At 38.2% G+C, this 10,170-nt stretch overlaps 1 protein-coding gene across 8 annotated transcripts in view; it reads right to left on the bottom strand.

Annotated features, from left to right (window-relative positions):
* Positions 1 to 2,090: 2,090 nt before the first annotated feature.
* PCDH15 (protocadherin related 15) overlaps positions 2,091 to 10,170 on the bottom strand; it is an 813,949-nt gene continuing 805,869 nt past the window's right edge. For 3 of the 8 annotated variants that reach the window (XM_021696071.1, XM_021696072.1, XM_044916452.1), the window contains 2 exons: positions 5,772 to 5,880; positions 2,091 to 2,642 (listed from right to left, as the gene is read on the bottom strand). In XM_021696071.1, coding sequence (XP_021551746.1) covers positions 2,091 to 2,642; positions 5,772 to 5,880 — 661 coding nt within the window. Of the gene's footprint in view, positions 2,643 to 4,083; positions 4,930 to 5,771; positions 5,881 to 6,670; positions 6,742 to 10,170 lie in introns of those variants that run through there. The other 5 variants (XM_044916450.1, XM_044916451.1, XM_021696069.1 and 2 more) reach the window with 3 other exon arrangements.

Below are 10,170 nucleotides of genomic sequence, written 5' to 3'. Positions count from 1 at the left end.
CTGGAAGATATATTTTAGAGAGAGGCAAAGTGACAAAATTAGTTAAATACCACAGCCTGAAAAGGGAGGGAGAAAAACAGATAAAGCTCTCTGTTTATCACAGAGACCATCATGGGATGCTAGGTGAGATGACCCTCAAACATTAGGGAAATAGTATAGTTAGTGATCTCTGACTGAACAGGTAGGAAAATATAATATGCACAATCTAACTTCTATCCGATGTATGTTATACTAAAAACAATTGCTTTGGTGCTTTAAGGAGTAAGCTCTGGAGTTCAGTGGTATGGGTCATTCTTTGTCAAAATTTAATACGTGTACCAACCACCTTGGGATCTTGTGAGAACGTGGATTTTTGTTTAGTACAACCTGGGGGTGTGAGCAAGACTATATTTCTAACAACCTAATGTTAGAATGCCATATTTCTTTCCAGTTAATGCTGACAGTTTTTCCAGTAAGGGTATAGAAGGCACTGATTTCCAATAATGTCAGATAAATGAGATGTTCCTGCATTTGATCTCAAGTACTTTTTGAAACCTGAAATTAAACCATACTAGTTACATAAGTTAGCAAGTTCATGTTACATACAATTCATTCACTTTGGAAATAAGGAAACAGCATTATAATCAACTATTTTTAAACTATGAAACAGGTGAGAGAGAAATTAATAGTGCATTATTCAGTCTCTTTCAACCATATAATAAGCATGCATGAGAATTTTATTGAAATCTGAACTTGGTCAATACTGTGCAAAATTTGAGCTGAACTCAGTATCATACGAAGTCATATACAATACAGTTCTGAATTTTCTCTTATATCGTGTCATCCTTTTAACATCTGGAGAGTATGCAACACACAAGGCAAGTTTCTTGGATTTGTTTTTTGTTTTTTTGGAAAGAATACTTGGTTTTCATTTTTGTTAATGATGAAACACTGTGCTTTGTTCAGTGGTGAAAAATCAAAACTGTGTTTTTTGATTAAAAAAAAAATGCCCAGGCAATCATATTGTGGTTCTGCACTATATGCACATAAATATTATGGGTATTAAAATATTCTATAAATAAGCTGTACCTGGGAGAAGTGATTGAAGCTATGGATTTATACCCTTCATAGGCATTTCACCTATTATATAAATTCTTGACCCTGCCAAATGCCTTTATACTGAGTTTATAAAATATTCATGACCAATGACATTAATGTGAGACTTCTCTGATCTTACTGCATCTTCCATACTGAAGTTGTGGTTCTAGATGCATTATTGCCTATTTGATCCTTTCCTCCCTCAGTAAGCTTTTGCTGAGGGTGAGATTTCTGTGATGCTCCAGAAATTATTTAACTTCAGATGGAGAAACTAAATCACCTACTATGTTTGGTGTGGATAGAGTGTTCGTGAAGTATGTGTGCGAAGGGGTCAGAGTGGGGGAGATGCCAGGGAAAGTTGTGAATGGTATTTATAAAAGAGATACAATTTCAAGTGTTATTTAAAAGGTCAACAAATGCATATGTAAAAATCTGAAAAACTGTATGTTGGACAATAAGGAAAATAGGCTCATGATTCTCAGTAATTTACAGAAGATTCTCACGTTTGCTATCACTCTGTAATTCTTTCCTTTAAAAAAATCAGGATGGTATAGACGGCAACTGTATAAACCCATTACCTGTAAAATGCTCTAATATAATTTTTCCCATTTTTATGAAAACTAAATTCACAACATGTGCCAAAAAGTGTTCTGTGAAGATAGAGCTGAAGACTAATCTAGGTTAACTGACAAAATAGAAATGATAACTTACTATTTCTCATTTATTAAAATGAAAAAAAAATTAAAGATCCAACAAAACAGCTAAATGGTAAGTTTAAATGATATGTTATTCAGAGAATTGAGAGTCTGTCCAGAAAGATTTTCTGGGAAGAACAATTAATTGATACAAAGGCGAGTGCAAGTTTGTCTCTCTTTAAACTTTAAAGCATATTGTTCAAAGTTTTAGCTTGTGTGCATGATATAAATCCCATACATCGTTTTCTCAGTGACAATAAAAAGCACAGTTTATTAAAAACTGAAGTAAAAATCAAAATAACTTTTTAAAAAAATCAGTCACAGTTTTGTCATTGGTATATGGAGGTTGTTCCAGGGGCCCATCCAAAGCTCCTCGTCGTCTGAGCGCGTGTGGTCACTAGGGAATTCCAAAGTCTCCTTGATGTTCTTACTGTCAACCATGGACTCCTGTTCAACTGTGCTTTTCAGCCTGGGCCCCAGTGGCTTCCCTGCGGTACCGTCGGTCCCCACAGGGCAAGGGGCAAACGTAACCAGAGTGGGTCTCGTGTTCATCTTCTCGGTAGAGAACGGCCCCTTCGATAACGTGTTCAGGGGGACATTCTCCTCGTGTGTCACTGCCAACTTGTCAAGTTTCTTAAAATGCCTCCCCAGTCGGACAGGGGAAGTTGCTTTTAAGGTGTCAGTGAGGCAGGCACGGCGGGTTCTCACCACGGACCCGTTCTGGGCAATGTAGATGTCGCCGTTGATGTTACTGTGTGTGGTGGGACGGTGAGGGCGGATTCTCTGACACTCCGGAGCACTGTCTTCTCCGGCGGAGCTCGTTTCATACTCGCGATCCACAACTAACCTGATCATTCTTTTTCTCGCCCACTGCCAAAATCAAAAACAAGGAGTCACTGTCAAAGGAATGAAAGGGGCAACAATGACAAGGTCTGTGAAATTCAGAAACGCTGATAGAAAGCCATAGAAGGTTAAAGAACTCAAAAGGGAGAGAAGAAACTCAATATTATTAACAACACATTCCTTCCCGCCAACTGTCCACTGGATTTAGAGCTTCACTTCTGAAGACAGTGTTGCTCAGTTAAGAAGCAGACATTTCAGGAAGCACTTGTATTTTTTTAGATCAAAGTACTGCTCTATATGGAAAAAAAAAAAGGTGTATTATTTATATTTAGGTAAGGATCTGATCCATTGTTTGACAGTTGCTCTACTCTTCCGAGAAGTTCAATAGAAGGGAACACACAGTATTAGTATATTCTGTTCATACTAATACTTCCTTTTCCCAAATTTTAAAGATGTTTTTAACCCACATCATTCTAATTGCTAATATAATAGCCACAATTTTTGTATCCTTTTTGTATTCATGTGACATATCCTGGTTTTCTGGATCATTTTATTTAAATATATGTGAACTTGAAAGAAAGTATTTTCCCATCCTGAATCATTGATTCAGTAATACACAAAAATGAAAACGAATGATTGTAAACTTTCCTCTAGTAGGCAACTGGAACACAATGGACATGTCTACAAATTTATTTTTCTTTTACCAACCCACATGAGATATGGCAAAGAGCAAAGGTTAACCAATACTAGGTTACTCTCAAAATAGTATCACATTTTTAGAATATGTGAACTACCAATGGGTTGGACTAAGTAAGCCATGCTTTTTGATTTCCAGATATATATTTCAAATTTACTATGTTTACTTACCCAGAAAAAAGTTTTGTAAAAATTCAGTTTTTTTTCTACATCCACTTTAACTCATATCCACAATGGAAAAGAAAAGAAATGGTAAAAACTTTTAAGTTCATTTATCTATCTCCTAATACAAACCCATTTGAACATGTTCGTGATATTTTTTATAATACTTTTGCCAGTTGAAATGTACATATATGCAAAAGCAGACTTTTAAGAGGTCTTGTTGCCGGTTTTATCCTAAGGATTTATTGTCTACAGATGAAATAAAAACAGCCCCAGGTAGTCCTAAAATCCATTGACCGGGCAGGGCATCACTGGTAATGCATAATGCCATAGTGGATTCACAGAAATTCCACTAGGAGATACTATCGACTCATGGTTTGTCTTGGAAATGGCTAATAGAGGAAGATGAGTCAGTCTGACCCTAATGCACTCTGATGTACAAGTCTACTTGTAGCACTTGTATGTTCCCTTTCCGGGCATGCCTCTAATCCTAGGTCAGCTAGAGGTCACGATCATGTTCCTCCCTTGGCTTGTCACTGCAGAGAGCACACAGAAAGCACAGCACACAAGAGCACTCGCCACAGCAAACTCCCACCTCCTGGGCCCTGGCTCAGAGTGCTGTGTTGTCACCCTCAGAGTCGGCTCCTGGGGGCTGCTCCCGGGGTGCTTTCTTGCTGGTGGCCTGCTCGGGCACCTGGAAGCCCCATGGCCCTCCAGACTGACTCTCACTGCTGCTGACACTGCGGCCCGGCTCAGAGTCCTCCTCGCTGTCCCCACCTGCCCCCACCGACGCCGACTCCACACTGCCCTCCTCCTCCTCCTCAGGGACCTCAAGGCCTGCTGGCTCCTCCTCAAGGACCTGCTCACTCTCCTCTCCTGCTTCCTCCACCCTGGGCTCTTCCTCCAGCTCCTCAGGGGGCTCCTCTTTTCTCCCTTTAACCTCCTTGACCTCTTGAACGACGGGCCGCCTTCTGGCCAGAAAGATGTTTTTCCGGGCCTTCTCCCCTTCTGACTCTGTGGACTCTGACTCTTCTGAAGACTCAGGAGTCGAGCTCTCTTCCTGCTCCAAAGGTGTCTCTGACTCCAACTCTTCAGTGGTCTCTGACTCACTGAACTCGGATTCTTCCTCACTGTACTCAGTGTAGTCACTGGACGATGACTCCTCCGACTCCACTGTGCTTTCCGTGGCTTCATCTTGGTCCAGAGTGAGTTTCAGATAATCTTTATCCACCTCCTCAAGGTGTCTCTGCCACTCTTCCCCCTCAAGTTCAGCGAGGCCCCTTTGGTCAGCGAGACCTCTAACTTTCTTGAAAATCATTGGGAAGATCCTGGCTCTCTTCCATGTTGTGTACGTGGGTTTGGCTGGTGGTGGCTTCTCAATGGTGACCACTACTTCTTCCTCCTCACTAGGCTCTCTAACTTGGACTTTTGGTTTTCTAATTTTCTTTGCCTCTTCCTGAAAATCACGAAAATGCAATTGAACTGTCAGCGGGGGGATGGCTGTGATGTGACCTTGTCCCACACAGGTCAAGGAGGGATGACTCTGCAGGGTTATAACTAGGTTCAGAGAATAAGCACCCAGTTCTCCACGGTTCATCCCCACCACATACAGATGGAAAGTAAAGTATTTTGGCTTGTACTTTCTAATACTAAAAGCTGAGGTTTTCCAATTTTTTTTCTCATTCAGAGTTTATTTTACATCTTAGATCAAAGGAGAAAGAAGTAATCATCACCTCTCCTCTCTCCCTCCCTACACTTTAATAGTTTCATGTGTTTTCTTTATATAATCAGGAGATTATGATACTTTATCTGAATAGTTCATGTGATATTTTCTTACTTTTGAGCAGGGTAAAGTTACAGTGACATTTATTTTGTTTTTGTTTTGAATAAATGTTCCAAGTAATAATTATAGGCAAAGTATATAAATGACTCATGTTAATTAAAACATGCATAACAGAATTCCATTAAACATATTGGTGGTAATATTTTGCTTCTGATAACTGTACTTTTCCATGATTTTTAGGTATGCCCGACAACATGGGAACCAAAGTAACCATCGTTTTGCAAAATAGTTTTTATATATTTGATTATAATGTTAACTTTATTCTAGGAATTTAACATTTTATAGAAGGAAATAAATTAAATTTGCACAATTAATTTCCTTCTACACACAAGGCAATGAAATGGTCCATGTTATTAAATTTCTACAGAAAAAAGAGTAGTAAGTGAATAGGATTTCTGATTTTTGAAATTTTTGGCAGCCCGCTATTCAAATAGGGTTAAACATCATGGCATTACCTCTTCCTCCTCATACTCCTCCTCGGCTTCACCAACTACCTCACCATACTCCTCTGGTCCAGCCGGTGGTAACAGACGGCGACGGCTTCCATACTGAGGCATCTCATACCTGAAACAGAAACTCACAGCCTTCAACATGTTTCCATGGGATCCTGGTAACCATGACTGACCTCTATTTTCTTCTTTGTCCTCATCATTCAGCACCTATTGTGCTCCTTGTCAACTAGTTATAAAACCATAGAGTGAGAAGTACAACCCGATGGCCAATGGTTTTTGCCATGATGGTATCCTAGAATTAATAGTAAAAAGAGGTTATTTTAGATTTAAGTTTTTTTTAGATTTAAGTTTTGGGAGAGACTGGTGTTTAGAGAAGAGCATATCATTCCTTAATTAGTTGAATTTAGAACAGGAAATAGGTTCTTTGTAAAACACATAGTTTATTCGGGACATAACATCTCTATCTTTACAGTGAAGATCTGCTTCAAACATGGTCTGGAATGGTGTATACATTCCTCTTTTGATATACTTATTACTGCATTCTAAATTATGTTTTCTTCTTAATTTCTCTTGGGCAAATCTTGAGGCTGACTAGTTAGATAAAATGTTAAACATGTGTCAGAAATGGTGAATTCAGGAATTGAGCAAATATGTTTGACTTCTATTTCTCATTTAAATAGTTTTGAATGATTTTACTGCATCATTAGAGTTGTAGTCAATATCAACAAACCAGAACTGAATATAGAAAAATGGATAAAACTTGATTGAAACTAAAAGTAGATATGTAATCCCGTTTAAAAGATGAAGTGACATTTATAACACAAATGCTAGTAACAATATTCAATAGCTCATTAGTCATTAAAAAAACACTGATACTGGATTAAAAAAATCTGAAGATGTACCCATGCTCATAACTGTAATAATCTTGTCCGTATTCCTGGCCAGGATCAATTCCAGACTCCATGGATAACTCCTGTTGTTCAGAAAGAGAAATTGCATTTGAAAATAGATTCTTACCACATTTTAGATTGAACGAATTCAGATTTATTGCCAGACCTAGAATCCCATGACTCTCAGAACACTCCTGCCAAAAAACTTTAATTACATATGTTAGTCAAACATAATCAAAACTTCTTTTCTCTGGCTCTAACTATCTGACATGAAATATAGTTGTCATTAGAACTGAGGGGGTAAAAAAGGTACTTTTTTTCTAATGCTGAATCTGTTAAAGTAACTTATCAGTAGACACTTCAGGTTGAAGTATGTATTATTAATAGACTTTAGCCTTGAGGAAATGATAAAGTTACCTTCCTGATAACAGCTTCATAGCACCCTGAGCGCTTCTCCTCATTACATTTATGAAAGAATCTCCTCATAATCATTTATACATTAAATGACATTAATTTGTGATACCTCTCAAGGATGTTTACATTTTAAAACATACTAACTCTGAATTTAATTATTAAAAAAAGAGCAGAAGCCCCTTCAAGGTTTTCAGTTCTAAATTCTAAACACTACTGATTTTGTCATTCTGCTCATATAGAGAGTTGTTTTTCCTGAGCTATACACAAATAACTATATTTCCATTTTTAATTATATTTTAACATTTCAAGTAGGGTGAACTGCAAAAGTTAAACAAATGAATTGTGCAATGAAGTAAGAAAAGGGAGGGAGGAAAAAGTATCAGTACCCACAGGAAAATTGGTCGGTATTTATCCCTAAGGTCATCTATTATTTTGTTGGTCCAGATCTAGTAATAAGTCAGGGGGAAAAAAAGTCATTACAAAGTGGAATTCACAGCCTTCATGGTGGATATTAGTTGCCCAAATTCTAATCAGAAAGTGAGATCAAAAATAACAAGATGGCAACATTGGGCTCCATTTCTATGCCATGAATTTAGTTGCTGGCACTACTCCTGGTAGTGATCATGTTCTAGTAGTTACTGCTTGTCCTCTGCCTTTCACACCCTGCCCATTGCCACAGGCGGGTCTCCCATGTGCTCCTCTCTTGCATCTAATAACCTCCATTCACTTTCCCTATTTCCCTTGATGCTTCTTCATGTTACTACTCTCTGGTGACTTTGCAGCTTACAAATACTTCAGCGAAGGTGTTCAAATTCATGTTAAAACTGCTTCAGTTTACCCACCAGAATGGCTACAACAAACAAACAGAAGGATCAGTAGTACCATGTTTTAGCAGGGACACGGAGCAACTGGACCTCACTTTTGGAGACATTATAAATCCACCAAATCCAGTGGAAAATGTTTAGCAATAATACAAAAGTCAAATATATACACATCCTTTCACAAAAATTCAATATAGATCCATTTATATGCTATACATAAATGTGTACAATTGTGCACCAAAATATATTTGTAACAGCCAAAAACTGGAACCAAGGCACAAGCCCATGAAATACACACTACTGCATCACCCAATAACAGACTCTACCAAACAGAACAATGAGCAAAAGAAGTTAGGCGCAAATAGAACATATGATTCTATCTATTCCTATTTACATAAACTTCGAAAACACATTAATGTGTGTCTTAGAAGCCAGGTTTCAGTCAGTGGTAAAGCATACCTTGGATAAACCTCATTGGCTCCAGGACAAACAGAAACTAAAAGGACTGGCAATCACCAAACCACCCCTACAAAAAATATTGAAAGGGGGGGGGTCCTCTAAGCAAAGAGCCTAAAAGTAACAGACAATAAACAGTTAACAGTCACCTTACATGCAGTACAATGTCACTAAATTCATATCTTTCAATAGTTACTCTGAATGTAAATGGACTAAATGCCCCAATCAAAAGACACGACCCATCCATATTTATCTGCAAGACATTCATTTGAGACCCAAAGGCACCTCCAAATTGAAAGGGGGGGGGGAGATAATGGACACCAAAATCCTTATATCAGACAAATTAGATTTTAAACCAAAGACTATAATAAGAGATGAGGAAGGACACTCTATCCTACTTAAAGGGTCTATCCAACAAGAAGATCTAATAATTATAAATATCTATGCCCCTAACATGGGATCAGCCAATTATATAAGCCAATTAATAACAAAAGCAAAGAAACACTGACAATACAATAATAGTGAGGGACTTTAACACCCCCCCCCTCACTGAAATGGACAGATCATCTAAGCAAAAGATCAACAAGGAAAAAGGGGCTTTAAATGACACACTGGACCAGATGGACCGCACAGATATATTCAGAACATTCCCTCTCAAAGCAACAGAATACATATTCTTCTCTAGTGCAAATGGAATATTCTCCAGACTAGATCACATCCTGGGTCACAAATCAGGTCTGAACAGGTACCAAAAGATTGGGATCATTCCCTGCATATTTTCAGGCCAAGATACTTTGAAACTGGGACTCAATCACAACAGGAAAGTCAGAAAGAACACAAATACATGGAGGCTAAAGAGCATCCTACTAAAGAATGAATGGGTCAACCAGGAAATTAAAGAACTAAAAATTTCATGGAAACAAATGAAAATGAAAACACAACTATTCAAAATCTTTGGGATACAGCAAAGGCAGTCCTGAGAGGAAAGTATATAGCAATACAAGCCTTTCTCAAGAAACAAGAAAGGTCTCAAGTACACAACCTAACCCTACACCTAAAGGAGCTGGAGAAAGAACAGCAAATAAAGCCTAAACCCAGCAGGAGAAGAGAAATAATAAAGATCAGAGCAGAAATCAATGAAATAGAAACCAAAGGAACAGGAGAACAGTTCAACGAAACTAGGAGCTAGTTCTTTGAAAGAATTAACAAGATTGATCAACCGCTGGCCAGACTTATCAAAAAGAAAAATGACCCAAATCAACAAAATCATGAATGAAAGAGGAGAGATCACAACCAACAGAAATACAATTATAAGAACATATTATAGAGCAACTCTATGCCAGCAAATTAGATAACCTGGAGGAAATGGATGCATTCCTAGAGATGTATCAACTACCAAAACTGAACCAGGAAGAAGCAGAACACCTGAACAGACCCATAACCAGCAAGGAAATTGAAGCAGTCCTCAATCTCCCAACAAACAAGAGCCCAGGGCCAGATGGCTTCCCTGTGGAATTCTACCAAACATTTAAAGAAGAATTTGTTCCAAAAAATGGAAATGGGAGGAAAAGTTCCACACTTTTTATGAGGCCAGCATTACTCTGATCCCCAAACCAGACGAAGACCCCCACCAAAAAGGAGAATTACAGACGAATATCTCTCCCTGATGGACATGGATGCCAAAATTCTCACCCAAATACTAGCCAATAGGATCCAACAGTACATTAAAAGGGTTATTCACCACGACCAAGTGGGATTATTTCCTGGGCTGCAAGTTTGGTCCAACATCCACAAATCAATGTCATACAATACATTAATAAA

This window comes from Neomonachus schauinslandi, chromosome 6 (assembly GCF_002201575.2).
Source record: "Neomonachus schauinslandi chromosome 6, ASM220157v2, whole genome shotgun sequence".
Taxonomy (NCBI): Eukaryota; Metazoa; Chordata; class Mammalia; order Carnivora; family Phocidae; genus Neomonachus; species Neomonachus schauinslandi.
Note: the sequence above shows the minus strand (reverse complement) of the source record. Positions and strands in the feature narration are given on the sequence as shown.